The sequence below is a fragment of the Nestor notabilis genome, unplaced genomic scaffold (genome assembly GCF_000696875.1).
Source record: "Nestor notabilis isolate BGI_N333 unplaced genomic scaffold, ASM69687v1 scaffold33105, whole genome shotgun sequence".
In the NCBI taxonomy this organism is placed as follows: domain Eukaryota; kingdom Metazoa; phylum Chordata; class Aves; order Psittaciformes; family Psittacidae; genus Nestor; species Nestor notabilis.
The window spans coordinates 31,387-49,945 of record NW_009928473.1 but is presented as its reverse complement, the minus strand read 5'-3'; the positions used below and the strand labels follow the sequence as shown (position 1 = coordinate 49,945).

Sequence of the window (18,559 nt, the reverse complement as noted above, 5' to 3'; positions counted from 1 at the left end):
TCCCCCTTGGCCCCGGTTGGGGGAAAAAAAAAAAAAAAAAAAGAAGAGAGAAAATTCTGCAAGCTCTCTGGTTCAACAGAAGCCTCTTCCCCATTTAACTTAAAAAGCTGAATCCAGACCAACTGCTACAAAGAGTTGTGCTATGAGAGCTGTCAGAACTTGGGGGACAGGAGGGCAGGGGTGGCAGTTGTGGGGTTATGTTTTGTTTGGTTGGTTTTCCCTCCCCACTTATAAATCTCCTAAATCACAATTTCTTTCCACCTATGTATTAGTATGAAGAGTGACAGCAGAGTATTTGTCAGAGCAGAGCTCACAGCCCGTCTCCACACTGTGTACTGGGCAGATGCTTCAAATAAACATAACCACACAAAACAGTCTTTCAGTTCCCAAATTGCTCAAATACTAAGAAAACCAGCAGAGATTCATAGTCACTAACCAAAGAGTGAGGAAAAGAAAAACAGTAACAAATTAAGTATTAAAAAAAGTAAAACAAAAAAAACTCAACAAACAAAACATACACCATGAAACTAAGGACAGCCCTGAAACACAACTTACTTCACTTTCCAAAAAGAAAAACACTAATGTCTTCACAAGATTAGCATTCGGACTTTGTCTTCCCCTCCTTTTAAGTATTCCATCATCTTCAGGATCTCTGCGGCTGAAAAGCCTGAAAGAAAAATTATTTCAGGACTAGTTTCTTCTTCATTGCCTTTGCCGCAGTCCTCTCACATCAAGATACTGTTTTTTCACAGACACACACTTAACACCTTGTTGCCTGACTCCATATTTTTATTTTGAAAGGAAGTAATTTGAGACAAGTACCATTTGAACAATTTCATATATGCTGCACGGGTATTTCACTGACTGTTTCCAGTGGAATGTGTAATTATAATAAAATATTTTACAAACACTGGTGATAATTGCAGGTGCTTGAGGTTCCCTGCTCCTCTTTATCAAATTACATTTTCTGAACTTCCCCACATGAGACTTTAAAGCTGCCAAGAAATACTGGAAGAAGGTCTGAGAAGTATTAGATGGAAACTTTATTTTGTTGACCTACATGCCTGATATGTGTATTGAATCTCTTTTTCAATGTTTTTAAACAGAGAAATACTTTTATGAACTGGTGGTATGAGGCAGCTTGGGGGGCACATGACACTCCAAGTGGGAAAACACTCGTTATGATGCAAACACAAGTTTTAGGTACCAAACTAAATCAGCATTTTAAGATGCTTCACAGAACATAGGAAGGATGGGAAAGGAGAAGACAGAGGAATGTTTTTATTACATTCCCTGTAGATAAAAGCTTTTAAATCACGGCCTTCAAAATTATTCTCTTTTTCCCATTCGGAAAAACTATGACAGTTCAAAACCTACAGTAGCGTCACATTTTCTGTAAGTTTTTCTGAAGACCATTTCATTACTCAGTTTTTTCTTAAGGCCGCTTCACTGCTCAGTTTTACCTTTCCTTAATTAAAACTAATGGGAATCACAGAATTAATGCTCACACTAAAAACTACGGGAAGAAAAATTAACTGCTATTTCTCCATCTTACTTTTTATAAAGAAATTCCCCTGCGGCAACTGCTACTGGCCGATGAGCTGAATAAACCAGATGGTAGACATTCTCACAGTCTTCTGCAGTCAGAACTTCTTCACTACTCCTAGGGGTGGGAATGGGAAGAAGGAAAGGAAAAAAACCAAGCTCAGTCAACAGACCATGAACTCTAATGAGGGAGATGGAAATGAAGGAGAATCTAAACCTTTTCCTTTAATTTATCATCTTAAAACCAAAACCAAGACAGCTTAGCTCCAAAGTCTTCCTAAATAAAAATTACTGATGGTAGAAGATTATGCTCAAAAGTTCTATTACTGTGTAATGTTCACATATTGCATTTCTTCAGTTCAAATACTCCACGATGGCTTCAAATTAGGGATGCTGAACTCCAAGTTGCTAGGCTTTACACTTAACTGTGGTAAGTAATAGCACTGCTCTAGCCAGGTTACTTTTTGAAATTCTTATTTGAGTGCGAGATGCACAGATATTTCCCTAGATTTTGGGTTATCCGAGTTCTGTAAAGCTGCTGTCCTTGCCACAGGTATGAGAAATACTTTAACATTTTAGTATTTGTTACAGGTCAAATACAGAGATAAACATATACTTACTGTAAAACAAGAGTGAGTAATTTTATTGCTTGGACTGCAACATCATATTCTTTGTCAAGAGTCATAGACACAATTCTATCCTAAGAACACAGAAGAAAGTATTTTCAAAGAGGAAAGAAGTGTAATATCAACTTTAAAAGAATTTGTATATACTTAAAAATATGAAGTTACACTAACCTTGAACCGACTGGTGAAGAGTTCCAATTTGGAATTAAGCTCTTTATTATAATAAAGCCCTTGCAAAGCAGTTAGGCATTTGAGTCTTACTTCCCCTTGCTAAAATAAAATTAAGAACTGGATTAGAAGTTAAATATAGGATACAGATGTGATCTTCAAACCATACAAGTTTCTTTTGCAGTCTGAACCAATTCAAAGGCTGAACGTTCTCAAGATATACTATCAGTAATCACACATTAATATGTCCTTGTTTGTAACAAGACAGTGAAGAAAATAAACTCAATGTCTTACTGCAGTTACTATCTCTGCAAGTCAAAATACATTTGTTTCGTTCTTTAAAGATGTACTCTAAATGCTCAAGATATTTTAAGTAGAATTCTGTGTGTTTCTTTCCACTTAAATTAAAACTGGCAACACCTACATCATTAATGACCAACTCTTGTTAGATCAGAATTGCCAAGTACATAGAGAGAGAAAGATTCCTCCTGACGTACATCTGCTTTAGCAGAGAAAATGGTTTAAGGTATAGATACAGAAATAGTTTTCAGAAGTCTAAGACATCTGACTTCATACAGTTTCTTATCACCCCACTGCCAGAGGTTATTGGGTTTTGACACCAAGCCTATGAACAGCATTGCACGAGTGAACATCCTTCATTTGTTTCACTTCGAATTCAATAGCTTGAAGCCCCCAACGCAGGAACTGCAACAACGTGCTGACTCAACAATGAATCAAGGACCATTTCCTAAGCTTGTTGACCACTCTAAGCAGGGAATAATTTCTAGCTGGTAAGTAACACCTTGAGACACCCATCTTAGCAGTGACTGGTTAGAACAGTTAAAAGATCAGAACTCAGTCTGGCTAGATCAACAACCAACAACATATGGAGTTATCCTTCATGACTGTTTTCTTTTCCTCAAGGCAGCTTACCTTATCATGCATAGTCCACCCTACATATTTTAAGTAGCTGTCATTGAGAAAGGCGTCACTGTACATCTTCATCCATATTCCAATCTCTTCAATGCAGATAGCTCTTATTTCAGCAATTGCATCTCTGCAGAGGTAAGTAGGGCAACAGGATCAAATGGCTGAATAATTAGAAATAGCTTGTCACCAGCTTCCAAAATAAATGAATGAAGTTACAAATTACCTTGTAAGAGAAACTTACCGGTATCTATGCACAAAAACACCTTTAAATATTGCATTCATCATGTTTTCTATTTCATCCTGATTTTCCTGAAGCTGAAAGAATGAACAAAGTATATAAACAGTAAGCAGCACTTCTACATTCAGATCAGATGGTGCTGATGCTAAGGCAAACTAAATTAAGTTAACATTTGCAAGTGTGACATATATTCACAAATCTGCTTCACAGTACAATATGCTATTATTTAAGGAATTGTACCTACCACAGCATACAAATTTTAGGGATTCTGACCACTGGAAAACTGTTCTTCAACTGTAACAAAGGCATCTTACGTTTCTGTAAGCTCCTTCTTAAGTTATTTATAAGAAAAATTGGCTTAATTTTCTGCTAAGTTTTCAAGTCAAATGTTCAGCCCAATTTTCAATGTATTTGCTATGTTTTGATGGACATATTATTAGAACAATACCCAAATCATGGGAACTAAATTACAAGGAGTTTTTTCTGTACACTACAGAATTTGAAATCTAAAAACATTTACTCTGCCTTAATTAGAGAGGGAAAAAAACTGCAGGAACTGAGCAAAGTATTGCAAAAAAATCATTTAAGAATTTGAAGCTGAAAAATAATAATGGAGGAGACAAATCCAGCCTCTGAATAACAAGAAAAAAGACATGCAAATGAGTCAAAAAGTGATATATGCAGTGTATTAATACACAAAAAATTGTATTTGCCTTCAAAGTGCAAGATGGGGTGTACACACACACGGGAATGGATACAAAAGGTAAAGAACCTCTCCTACAGAAGCTAATATACCAAAAGCCAATAAGCGCAACTGAGACTGGTAAAGTCTTAATTCTCACAGCACCGTCTTTTGTGATGTATCTGTGTATTGCTTATAAAAGGACTGGTTCTGTACACACATCTGGAATAACTACATTTAAGGGATTTAGTGTGTTCAAGGGATCAGTCTCAAACTGCAAGGTATTTGTGAGATGAACTAACAACTTTGTCTTCCGTTCATCTGAATTGTCAACAAAGTACAGATGTTAACAGCACAGAAGTTGAACAGCAAAGGTGAGATATTTCCTTTGATCATGAGGTTATTTGTAATGTCTAAAAAAAACCAACCCACCAAACAAAACACACATACCAAAACACCAGCTCCCCAAAAATAAAAAACCCTTAAACCTGAATGAATTAGGGCTTTAAACAAGACAGCTCTGTCAGCAATGAATCAGCAAGTCCCTTTTTACACAAAGAAAGAAAACACAAGTAGATTGCATTTTCAATTTTCATAGTGATTTCTGTAAAAGAAAAAACCTTATCTAAAGCCTTTCAACATACTTTCTGCTGAGATTGGTATTGACATCATAAAAGCAGTATTTTGCCCCAAGACCATGGCCTGGTTTTCTAGATGCCAAAACCAGTCAATTGTAGGATAATTTTTGTTACGTATTTGAACTCAGTTTAGGAAACTGGTCAAGAAATATGACAAAAAATTCTCTTACCGATTACAGTCTCTCATTAACTTTACTAAGACTGCACTATCTGAATTTAAGAGCCTGCATTTTCCTCTTTTTACAGAAAACCAGGCGGTAAGAAGCACCTTTCAAAGTTTTTCAGATATTAAACACCAACAACTTAAAGAATGAAACACAGGGACTAATAACTACCTCTACAAAGAAAACAAATTGGAGAACAAGACTGTTATTTAACTCACCCTCACTCATTCTACACTCATTCTATGCACACCAGCTAGCCAGTTGCACTAACCTCCTTTCTCTTCTGTAGTAGGAGTTCCAGCCTATCATTAGCTCGCTTCCCAATTATTTTATTTCGTTCTGCTTCATACTGCCGTTGTGTATTGTCCATGTTAATACTAAGATTTAATGCCACATTCACTAAAGCAGTCATCAGCTTCATGGCTACAAAAAAAAGTGAAAAGAATAAGGATTATGGTTACCTGATCTAAGAAAAGCAATAAACAAAAATATTGACACCTTCTCCTGTCAACCCCTTCTGAATTTATGAAAATATATTCAGTGTAAATTTCTTGATATGCAGACTGTAGCAGTGTTACTCAGTACTGCATCATTACTTACCAGCACAATAAATAGAAGACTGACATTTTGTTAATTTTCTTCTGTCAATTTAATACTATAAGCACTATTGTTGAATTAAGATACAGGATACCCTTCCCCCAAAACATGCAGGTAGAATCCAAGATTTACAAACATATCCAAGGAAGGATTAAAGATTCCATGGTTAGAATCAGTTACTAGACTGGTATTCTCAAATCATTCAATCTCAAACATAGAAGTTTCTTCCTTCAAAAGCAAACGTCTTGGACAACCAATGCTACCACACCACACCACTATTTTCCTCTCAATTTAGTTTTAATGAGGGGCAGTTTTCTATAAATATTCCTTTATTTGAAGGAGTGGAGAAAGGACATTAGCCAGTTAGAAGCCAGAGAACTGTAACTGTAAGATGTAAGACACCTGGGTGAGATTTTCTGCATGCTCTTATTTCTGAATCAACCCTTCTAAAAAGGGTGCAGACAAATGTGCCTATTCCAGAAACCAGGAAGTGGTCAATAGCATACTTGTTTTTCTTACGAACTTCTGCAGCACTGGCATGAACAGACTTTCACTGGCAAAGCATACATGGAACATTATTAAGAGTGTATCACTAGCACAAATTTGATGAGTAAGGCATAAAGACATGCAGATATATCGAAGTATCATCACACACTGTCATCTCCAAGGATATCAAGATGAAAAGAACAAGTCTGAGCTAATCACAGAAGCCAAAATTACTGCAAGTACAGTAAATACGGATACAAGGATTTTGCTGGCTGCCTCCACCCCATATAAAACACAGTCTTTAAGAATACAACCTGTAATCTCATATGAAATGCCAAATAATTACACAAAATCAACAGAATCCACTATTGATGTGAACAAACGCAGACGACTGATAAAAAAAGGTATTTTATGTGAGAGAAATCAACATGCAACTGGGCAATTTCTGCACCTTTTATTCAGGCCCCACTCAAATTTTAGGAAGCAGTAAAAACTTGGTTTTTAAGAGCTAAAATTTCTATTAGTTACATGGTACAATAGTTTAATTGATGATACAGCAGTATCTCCTCCTGAAATAAATGGGTTTATTCCTCTCTCCATAATAAATGCCGTGTACCAATATATATTCAAAAGAGATGACTGATGAAATAGAACAACTGATCAAGTAGTCAGGACTAAAGTTAAGTGTAAATCAGCCAGTTCTAGTGGAGCTAACCAAAACTATTTCCAGTGTGGCAAAAACTCAATTTCCTGTACAGTCTAAATTCACCTTGTTCACACTGGAATTGCTATCATAAACCTCACGTAAGTGGACTGCTGCACAATGCCATCTGGGACCCTTCTTCATTAATCAATGCAGGTTTAGGACTTCCTTAACAAAGCAGCTTATCCTTTGTCCATATAATAGTTTATTTCTTTAATAACACTCCATACTTAACTCAAAAGGGATTTCTTTATAATTTAACAGACTGGGAGGGTGGAGAGGGAAATCATACTTACCTACTTCTATTTCTTAAAACGATACAGAAATTCAGTGACTGTATCACTTTAAAATTATTTCTAATGCAATAAACACAGGTGCTACTTTCAATTACATTGCGCCATGGCCTTTATACAGCACAATTTAAATTCATGGTAAAAACTGCATCCAACATAAAAATACAACTCCCATTCTACTTAATGCAAGGCATAAACAGGTTCAACTACATTTGAGGTTAAAAATATACTTACACCTTATGACCAAAGACAAACTTGCAGAATCAACTGAAAAGTTTCCTCCTATTTACTTTCTCTACTAGAATAAAAGCTAACAAACACTAAGTACTAGGCAGCTGGTAAAGAATGCTTTAAAATAATGCTGTGGTTTTGGGTAATGAAAAACTAATAAATACAAGGTTAAGAAAGCTGTACCAAAACAAGCTGCATTCAGTGAAAACGGTATCACGCAATGAAATGTGAGCTGAATGTCAAATATCAAGAGATCAACCAAAACAGTTCTTTCCTGTGCAACACAAAACATACTACAGAAGCAACACATAGATATATATAATTCACTGACCTGCCAGTGTGCTAGTGTGCCGAAATGCTCTGACTTGTGAGTCTGAGAGCCCCGTAAGCAGTGAAATGACAGTATCCATCATATATTCATCATATATGATGCTATATTGACATTGTCGGACGAGTACTCCAATAAACTCACAAAAACTGGATTTGAACTTCTTCCACTGGGGACCAGCCATAGTTAGAGGGTAATCTCCACTGTCCTATTAAAAAACAAAAACGGAAACAGGAAATTTTCAAATATCTTAAAATGTTATTTTATTAAATAAAGATTAAAAAGAGATGGTGACAACTTTAAAGCCAAAAATCTCTGATGACATAAAAAAGATAGATCAGGAGAAAGTGATTCTACAAATAAATATGCATCTACTTTGCAGCTCAGGTTTACTGTATGCAGAGACAACATTCTGCAAGTCCTACCATAAAACCCACACATAACCACATATACCAAAATGACTACTAATGTCTTCTTCCTGACCTACTCCTTAAAAAAAAAAATAATGTAAAAATAAAATAAATCATACTCCTTACAAATCTGCTTCAGGTTACACTAGAACAAAAGAACCACCACATGAACAGTTAGTTGTCATGTTTAGGAACACTCAGTTCCTAATCAAGTGTACATAATAATAAAGGACTGTAATAAAGTTTAGAGGGAGATGTGTATATATCAGACTGAAAATTCCTGAAGTCACAAAATGACCTACTGTAAGAGCTTGGATATAACAAATGTGTGTTCCTCTCCCAGTCTGGGAACCTTTACAAATAATAGTAAGAACGACAGGAAAAACTCAATTATTTGTATCAGTGCTGCTGTGATCAGCTTCTTTAAGAGGCTAAACAACATTAAGGATTGAAATATTAAGGAAGTATCCATGAAAGGGGATTAGAAATCCGAAAGTTGTTCATTAGAATTCTGTTATAAGGAAGAGTAAGCATAACATAGTGATAAAAAAAAAAACCACTGAACAAACACTCCTGGCTGAAGCTTTATAGATTTCATACAATATTACCTTATGCAATGAAATCTATTTATGCATTGAGATAGTTCTAAGGAATGCTAAAATCCTTCTAAACAAAAGCATATTACATTTTCTCCTCTGAAACTTTTTTACTGATGCTGGGTGTGTATGTGTATTATTTCCATATCAGAGAAATGTAGGGACAAGATTTTAAAGCTAGTCTTCAACTGGAGAGTAATTGAATTCAAATCCCCATGAGTTGTAGATTAAGAAATGCATGGAAATAAATTTAGCAAGCATTTTTAAAAGTTAAAGAAGATCAGGAACAGTGAAGCATCCCATACAGCCCCACGGTAGCAGGAGTTCCCACCATTAAAAAACTGAAGGTCGATACTGATTTCTTAAACCAATAATTAAACAAGTGATATACATGCAGTGCCTTACTTCCTAGTTTTATAAATTCAGGGAGATCTTACAGTCTTACAATAAGGGACACAAAGATTTTCCCTGATAAAAGACCTGGTGTTTTCACAGCTGGCTTTATCATTGAAAGAAACCTGCAGCAACATGATCCAGTACGACCATAACAGGTAAAATAAAAAAATTAAGCACTTCATTAAATTACCTCATCAAATTCTTCAGTCATTTTTCGGATTATTTCAGAATTCTGCATATGTCGAAACATCTCTGCTGTAACAACTCCTACAATATAAATACAACATTATTAGCACTGTTAATATGAAAGAAGCAGATGGGAGATGACATGACTCCTGCTACAATGCAAAAATGATCAATTTTCAGCTTACCTATGGAAAAAAAAAACATGTATAATAAGTTACTCATTTTTTATCATCCATATATAGCAAGCACTTGGCACCAATACTACATACGTTTTTGTGTGTGTGCACGTGTGTATATATGGGGTTTATCATCCTTTTTGAAAACCGTGTTTGTGTGCGTGCAAACACACACATCTAGAATTTACTCATTCGCTCATATTCAGAAGTCAAGGATACTTGTGCCAGACCTCTTCATCAGCCCAGAGACTACAGTAATCTGAAGTGACCTTTCAGGATTCAAGACTCTAAACACTGTAAGACAATTCTGAATGGTTCTGTTGCTACTTATTATCTTTTGCGCTGTAATAAACACAGCAATTTCACACGATTTCTATCTGTCTTAGCCTCAAATTGTTGAGAGCGTGAATGGTGATATAAAAACCAAATAGGTCTCCTCAAGTTTATTGCCACTACACTGCAAAATTCATGACAAGGATCATCTCAGAAAGCATAACAGATTCTGCAGTTTTATCTGGTAACAATAATCAAAAGGTCACTGCTCTTGAAAGCATGGATAACCTCCAAGGAATGCTGCTAGCTTTCTGGAGATTTATGCATGTTAGAAGTTTATCAGGACAGAGAAATGCTTGAGCAGAACAAATTACATCCAGTCCTACTCTGTTAAGCACAGTGACACTGCAAGGAAAGTTACTTTCACCCCTTCAAAAGGAAGGGAGGAGAAAAAAGAATGGAGGCCATGGAAATGAGCGAAGAAAACCAGAAAATACAGACAAAAATAAAATACAGAAATACCGCAGACAGACCACCATGAAGCTGTCCATAATATCTTTTAAATCAAGTATCTCTACAAAGGCTATGAAACAATCTTAAAGCACTCAAGGATAAGACGCAAACAAATCCAGACTAGAATTCCAGGACTGAACAAGCTAAACTATCAATGTTGAGAGCACTGTGGTTTTCTGAAATAACAGCAGGAGCAGAGAAATACGAAGTGTTAAGTACCAGTACTGCCTTTTCTCTGGTGTGAATACAAAAGGCAATCTACATTTTAAAATGCAGTATATAATTTCTAACCCCCTTGCCCCCACCTTCAGAAACACTAGCTTTAACTATGAGAACTTAATAATGTAAACTAGCTGCAGGGATGGAGCTGTCCTACAGCATATGTAATATAAAAGCAAAGAATGAGAATCGTACTACATTACTCTTATTTACAAGGATGAGTAAACATTTCAGTATCTTACCTTTGCAGCCTGAACACTGAATAAAGAAGTTAATGAGATCAAGAAGTGCTATATCTCTGTCATGTTTGTATGACTCTATCCAGTCATCCACTACAGACTGAAAAGAAACAAATATAAAAGCACATTTCAGTTTTCATAAATTGAAAAGTGTTATTTAACTGCTTTCCAGTAAGTAATTTTTGTTCCTTCCACAAATAACTTGAACTCTGTGGGGTTTTCTATTAGTACAGAAAAAAAAAAAAAACCCCAACCAAAAAAAGCTTGACTAATCCTTTACTGCCATAATATCAGTTTTCAAGAAAAGAACTCATCTATTCTCTAAGTATGCCAGTACAAAACTGACACCTAAACATAGAACACAAGAATACCATACAATCCTAGAGTAACTTTTTTGTTTTTTTGAAGAATGCAAAAATAATTGCTGCATTTTACAGAAGCAGTTTTTCTCTCCCCCTCCATCTCCCCCCAGCCTAGTGACACTTCTTTAAGGATATTATTTTAGTGTTCGGTTCCAACAACTGTGACTCCCTACACACCTCAAAAATTTGCCCCTTTGATGAACTGTGCTCCATACACATAACAGGATGAACAGCAGTGCCTTATGCTGTATGGACATTAGCTACTCTATATTCACTAAAACAAACAGGAACAAGAGCATTTTACTAAGAAACCTTAAAGGGAAGCAAATTAATAGGCAACCTGTGATAATGGTTTTGAGAAAGCAGAATTTACATACAATTATGTTTAAATGATCCATGTTTGCAGTACAAACTGTCTACCACAGAAGTCATAAAAACATACATCATACAATTAATTTATTAACACAGGCACAAAAGACTAACTTTGGTACCAAGCCCTCAGTTTTGTAGTACGTTGATACCCTGGCCTTAAAATCTAGAGTCATTCTAAATACAGAGAGATGATGGAACAGCTCAGAACTTCCTTAAGACAACAGGACTACACAGCATCTCTAATGTTTCCTGTCTGTACCCATCTCAGTGCTTACTCTCACATGCATCAATGATGTGAGGACAAATAAAAGTAACCGCCATGAAGAAAAACTTCTGAACAGAGATACAGCTAAATCTCTCTTCCCTAGATTTAGGACTGTTTATAGTATGATGTACAACTTTTGTCAGCAAGACAGAAAGAATGAAAAACTTGAAGTGAAACTATCATACCATTCCCAGTAGGAAAAGAACCTACAAACTAGTACTGATTTGACTGGTCTGTGGGGAGGAGGGAAAATAATCTAGGAAGCCTCTTAAATTAGGCTTATAAAGGTCACTGTGCAGGAACAGGATAATGGCTAGATATCTCAGGCAGCCTTGTTTTCAGAATTTGTTTACTTTGAAGAACCTCCAGCAAAACAGTAGTTTCTCAAAACATTTTGTCTCTGTGGCTGAACCATCTGTTCTTGCCAGAGAACAGACACTTATCCAACAAGAAGTTATGGAACAGAAAATAAATATTATTATCGAAATCTTTTTAGGTAAGCAATGCTGAGGGCCACAGAGAAAGCTTTTCACACTGAGTGCTGAATGGACTTGACTTCAGAAATGCTTTGAGAATTTTTCTTAATTTTGACCAAAAACCCCAAAATACCACAACTAAGATTCACTCTATGACCCAGGTATCAATTCCCCAGTTCAACAGAGTCGTCTTGACAACTGAAGATACAGCTGCTGGTAACTGGCTGAAAATGCAGTACACCCAGCAACAGTGAGAGAAGTACCTTTTTTCCACCTGCCCTGAAATACAGTAGAACAAAACAAATGATGGAAGTATCAGAATTACTCTGTGCAAATACATCAAAGTAGTCTGTTCTCTTTTAGAAGTCAGAACTAAACTTCTGCCAAGGAATTCCAGCTTCAAAGTTCCCAGCTCTAATGCAGGAGCCTGCAACTGTTCAGAGGACTTGCGCACAGACCCAGCTTCCTGCACGCGTAGCAGAGCTGTAAACTGTACATTTTCAATCCCAAAGATAGTCTTTTCTTGGAGACTGCTGAGGAGTCACTAGCAGGAAGGCTTCATGGCTGACAGACTTACGCTTTAACCCTCTCTCTACTGGAGGATTCTGAGAGTCAACCAAAGGCTTTACTAACTGAAAAATTCAAATTTTACTGCTCAATTTCTTAACAGACTTCAGTCCTATCTCTACATGCAGTGGAGAGAGCGCCTAAAGCAGAGGCTTCTAATAGGTTATAATTTCCTGACCCAAATTCCACCCAATTAGAGTGCTGCAATATACATTTAGCCAAGCCAACCAATTCAACTTATGGGAAGTTTAAAGCATAACCTGCAAGTTGTAGCTTTTGCTTTAGGTGAGAGAAGTAATTTTTCGGGTTTTGGGTAATTTAAGCTCTGGGAACATCCAGAGACTACAAATTTCTTGTTGAGTTCTATGACAACGATAGGCATAAACAACGTTTGTATTAGTTACAGCTGCACAAAAAGGACTTTCAAGGTCATGTCATCTGAAATAACCTTTCTTTGTTTGAGATACCAAAACCACACATTCAATCATAGTTTGAACTTCTTCATTATATATGCATTTATTCATCCCTGACATTTAGAAATGAAAAATCAGTTCACTGAAATTCAAACTTTAACAATGCAAACCCACTTTTTTTTAATCTTAATCTAGAACTAAAACCTACAAATTTAATAAAAGAATTTACTTTAGGCATTATTGTATTAATGTATATGTGCAGTAAAATAGTCTTAAATTGTATATTCATCCAAATCACAGAGTCTTACCTGCATAGCACTCTTGCCCATTTTAACTACCTCAAACAGCATCATGTTTTCCACACCATTCTGTTGGTGATGTCCATTCATCCGATTCGGACCACCAGGTTTCCCTCCTCCGTTCCCACTTTTCCCCTTCTCTGCTGGACCTTTTTTCCCTTTCTTACAGGTCTGCAATCACACACACACACACAAAGTAAGTTTTAATTGGGTACTATGTAGTAATTAAAAAAAAAAACCAAACCAACAAACCAAACAAAAAAAACGCCCATGATTTACTATCCATAACATGACAACTATAAACAGGACTTTCTGATGTGAAAAGCCAGATTTAAAATCCAAACTTGAGAATAATACTCATATAAAGATCAGTGAGATTTCTACAGGTTCCATTTCCTCCTGCCCTCATTTAAAATATTCTAGCAATTGAAAATGCTATTAGTGATAGTGTATGACACAAAGATTTTTCTTGTGTTTAAACTGTAAAACAGATTATACAGATTTTACTTTAAGCAGCGACGGCAACCCCCTTATAAACTCCAGTAGTGCAATCTCCTATCTGTGACCTATTTAAAAAAATAGTATTTTTTTGAATTTAAATTCTATTATTGGTTTCTGTTCAAAGTACAACAGAGCCAGAAGTAATGGCACCAACGAAGAGACAGTATTAGCAACAAATTTCAGTATAAGATGGAACACATGCAGACAGACTAATCAAATCAAAGCTAATGTTTTCCCCCCACAACCCTTATGCCTCCATAGCACTAAGGAAGTCTCATGCAAATACTTAAGAATTTCAATGCAAATACAAATATGAACTCTCCTCACAGAACACTCGCGTTTTCAGAAAATATCCCTAGCTCATTCATCTTCAAAGCAAGTGCTCAGCTCTTCAATTCATAACAGTAGAAGTGTTTCAGTATCCCTATAAACTCAACGTACTTTTCCTTTGCCTTGTTTTTGGTTTTTTCCTTCAATATCCTCAAAGTCTGTATCAGAAGAGAAGTGTGTTTCAGACTCCCTGCAAGGATAAAAAGACAACCCATTTACACATTTCATCAGAACCATTCTTAAATGATTACATAAGGTCATATTATGCTCTCAGTCCAGTGAGTCAACTCTTAACAGTAAAACTGCCTTTCTTCTTCTGTTTAAGCCTACTGTCAAGGAACAGATCAGAGCATATCCTCACATTCACACCCTACCCTGCCTTCTCCAAACAATTTACCAGTGAAGAAAGCCACATAGTAAGGTTAAGAGATGTGAAGGTGGGTAGGAAACAGCAAGAGGTTGGGAACCTTACTTCTGGCATGAGACAAACATCACACCATGGCAAAAAAAAAAAAAAAAAAAAAAAAAGAAAATGCAAAGAGCACTGTAAGTATCCGCCACAAGCATTTAAACAACACAAAATAGACGGGGGGAGTGGCGATGGAAACCAACAGAAAAAAGAAACCAGCACCTTCTCTCACAACCAAAGTGTCTCAGCAGATCTCTGCATGCTTTTAGAAACTAAGTAAGTAGGAAAGAAGTATGCACTTTTGTTGAAAGGTACACAAAAAAACGTTTAGGTAAGGTTTCTCCACCGAAAAGATAACCTGCAGTTCTGTTCAGGCTTATAAACTAAAAAGTTGTTAAACTCTATACAAACTTTCTTCTATCAGTGCACAAATCCTTCTTTGCCAACCTTAATTATTAATAGAGAATATCTAAACTCAGCATTCTCTATTTCTCCATTTCCTGTAGAACACAAATGATGCTACTAGACCTTGTTGTAACACATACATGCAGTATGATGAATTCCAGCTGCTATCACTCATTTCTGATCCACACTTCCTGATTCAATTAACAATGCAATCATAAAGATGACCACAGAGCACGGGAAACCCATTCCTTTGTATGTATTTATAACATTCTAAAATAATCCAGAAACTTAAGGTCTCTTACTATTCAAGGGTCTGAAAGGGGCTTTCTGCCTTTTAATATGTATTTGGCCATTTCTGGGTTTGTTGACTGCACTCTGATATAGACTGAAAAAGTCTCCAATCAAGGGTTTGAGGGAAGGTAAAGAAATATTTTTTCTTCAAAATCTCCTAGGTATTCTTTTCACAGGAAAGAATACTAAGCAATGAACTGCACCAACAGAGTAACAAAAATTATAAACAGCTGTAAAAAAACAGTACTTCATATTAAACCATCCTCCAATTTACCTTTTTCTCTCCTTGAAAAGAAAAAAACCCACAAAACCAAATCTTTGCATCTTTTTAGATTTTATACCAATCCAATAATTTTCAATAGTCAGTTAAAATATATTCACACCGATTTCTTGACAATTAAAAACTGAGGAACTGGATTCTTTTGATTGCTTAAACTAATCATTTTACTTCTTTATCCAAAATATAATCTATACCTCAATTTAAAGCTTGGAAATTCCAATGTATGTTTTCTAAAAATTGTAGGAAGACTAGAGAGCTACTACAATGATGTCAAAGCCATCAAGAAACTGATGGCTGATGGAAGCTAAGACCTTGGCTTTAACTAAAGCATTTGGTATTTTAAATATTAGGTGACCCGCCCCAGTTTTTAAGGGCAAATACTGCAACTACTTCCTCTATCTCTAATGAGGCCTTAATGAAGGGATCTTTTTTTACTCTTAATCAAAGAGTTTATTATTCGAACACTTCGTTCTGAAAGACAAAATCCTGAGAAGTCCGTCACATAAAACCAAGTCTGTCACAACAGCTTCCTATTAGCAAAGTTTAAAAACCGATTTAAAATAAGTAAGTACTTCTAAAATACTTATTTTAATTACTGCTGAATGATCAAGAAAGAATTTAAGCAATGCTTTAGCAACATCTCAACAGGAAAAAAATCTAGAACCCCGTGTTTCATTTTGGTTTTGTTTCCAGAAGAATACCAACCATAACACTGAAAAGAGTCAGTACATTTAAAAATGAAACTATAAATTGTTAAAACACTTACTGAAGGAGAGTAAAATCAGTTGGTATTTCTGGAGCTGCTATCATTTCTTTATCATCTTCTGCAACACCACTGTATTAGAAAGATATTCAAAAACCAGTCTGAAGTACAAGCTTACTTTTCTTTCCTCCTTTGTAGCGGACAACTTCTGCAATAAAACAAAAAAATAAATACAGTGAACATTTTTTCCACAGATGAAGTAAAAAAAGTTGGAAACATGAAAAAGTCAGATCACGCCATCCAGTTTCCAACCAAGCTTTTCCCTGTTTCAAGATTTTATATTTTTGATTCCTCCCATGATCTTACTCCAAAGTACTTCCACAAATGTTAAAAGCATCAAATAAAATACAGAAACACTGAGGGGGGAAAACTGATTAGGATGAGCAAAGCAGAATGGTTTTCATTAACACCTTGCAAGTAATAGCTTTTATTTCCACATCTACGCTAGATTTATGTTTGAACTTTCGAACTGTAACGCCGTGCACTGCAGTGCCCAGACTTACCAACACTAGGATATTTCTGACTAACCAAAGCAAAACCAGATTTGATGTGAAATTTAAACACAATATGTGTACATTTAAGGACATTATATATACACCAACTTTGTATCTCCAATATGTAAACTTCCATGACATTTCCCATAAAGATAAGCTCTTATAACAAGTTCTTATAATCAGCTGTTTCACAACTCCCCATCTTCCAGAGTTGATAAACCAGGCTTACAACAGTTTTACTATTTAAAGCATTTGACAAGACTCTAAGGATATCAAGGAAGATAATACTATCCACATGCTATAAAGAAAACCATCAGAAACAGCATAGTGTTTTCTCAAGAAAACGTGAGATTCTGAAATACTTGCTTTTCAACTTAATTTTAATATTGCCACCTGAATCGTTATTTAGCTCATTTTCCTATATTTACAGTGGGGTGGGGAGGGCAGGAAATCACAGGATACTTCAGATGTGAGATGTAACCATGCAGGAAAAAGTTTTCTATGTCAGCCATGTGCCCCAGGCTAACTTTCGTACAGCTAAAAACTAAGAAAGCTTCATGTTCAGGTATTTTAAAGATGCAATAGAGAGGAGAAAAACCTTCAGAGTCAAAGTCTGATGACTCTACAGCTTGCTGGAGTGACTAGGTATTCGAGGGGCAAATTTAATTTTGGCATGCTAAGCACATGTTGCTTAATGTCTGGTAGCTGTGCTTCAGAGACTGCATTTCAATCGAGCATGTAAAGGCCGTACCTTTTTTTCCTGCAAGTGCTGCTTCTGAATGCTAGGGGCCACTGTAGCTTCCAGAATTCAGAGAGCTGAGAGAAACCATAAAACCCTGAACTTACTATGTTCTCTTTCTTCACATTTCACACAGTTACGTAAAAGCAGAGAAGCAGAGTGGAAGGAAATAGTGGCAAAACAAGAGGAGGTTCCAGATAGGCTGGTGAATCTCAATTTAGTCTGCAACTACTAAAGCATGTTCCATCCAGATACACAGAAGATAAAATGCTTCAAGAACTGCTGCTGCAGAATGGCACCAACCTTTGTCGCCCCACTGCTCCCTTCTCAAAAAACACACAGCACAGGACCAGTGTTTCATGCTCTCCTGCCCCATTTACAGAATCTTCAGGAAATGGTCATTCATGGGCCAGGGTAACATCCCCTCCCCAGCCATTCATCTCCATAGGCTCTGCCATTCCGTATCACCCAATTCAATTCCCCAACAAAATGGGCAAAATATACCTCAAGGACTTTTCCCCCTGGATTCTCAAGTTAAACTGGTTCAACAGCAGGTATCCAGAGCTAAGACATGGGAAACACAAGACTGCATTGCCACGAGCACAGGTGGGAAGACTAAAACTCCCTTCTCTGGTGACAGGGAGCTATTACACCATCCAGGCTGTCTACATCTATATGCTCAGTTGGCGATGTATCAAAACACTCTACACTTTGGACGGTATTTTTAATACATGTGTGTGTGTATTTGTTCTTAGTATTTGCTCAGATTCCTTTCAGCAAGTTGAACTTGAAAAAACAGCACACTTGAGTGCCTTGGTCATCAGGCTGGGACCTGCTCAGAGGTGTACCTCGGGGAGGGGGTACGAACAGAAACTAAACATGAAAAAGAGATCCAGCCACACAGATCCTTTTGGGACCACGCTTGTGACTCAGTCCCAGCACGAAGATGCAAACTT

At 36.4% G+C, this 18,559-nt stretch overlaps 1 protein-coding gene across 6 annotated transcripts in view; it reads right to left on the bottom strand.

Annotated features, from left to right (window-relative positions):
- The window catches only part of STAG2 (stromal antigen 2), a 39,816-nt gene extending 23,295 nt beyond the window's left edge, over positions 1–16,521 (bottom strand). For 3 of the 6 annotated variants that reach the window (XM_010014507.1, XM_010014510.1, XM_010014511.1), the window contains exons 1-13: positions 16,374–16,417; positions 14,334–14,412; positions 13,401–13,562; positions 10,641–10,737; positions 9,222–9,298; positions 7,633–7,837; positions 5,263–5,414; positions 3,511–3,584; positions 3,273–3,396; positions 2,343–2,441; positions 2,166–2,245; positions 1,556–1,663; positions 556–667 (exon numbers count right to left, since the gene is read on the bottom strand). In XM_010014507.1, the coding sequence (XP_010012809.1) occupies positions 556–667; positions 1,556–1,663; positions 2,166–2,245; positions 2,343–2,441; positions 3,273–3,396; positions 3,511–3,584; positions 5,263–5,414; positions 7,633–7,837; positions 9,222–9,298; positions 10,641–10,737; positions 13,401–13,562; positions 14,334–14,412; positions 16,374–16,417 (1,413 nt within the window). Of the gene's footprint in view, positions 1–555; positions 668–1,555; positions 1,664–2,165; positions 2,246–2,342; positions 2,442–3,272; positions 3,397–3,510; positions 3,585–5,262; positions 5,415–7,632; positions 7,838–9,221; positions 9,299–10,640; positions 10,738–13,400; positions 13,563–14,333; positions 14,413–16,373 lie in introns of those variants that run through there. The other 3 variants (XM_010014508.1, XM_010014509.1, XM_010014512.1) reach the window with 2 other exon arrangements.
- Between the last annotated feature and the right edge of the window lie 2,038 nt (positions 16,522–18,559).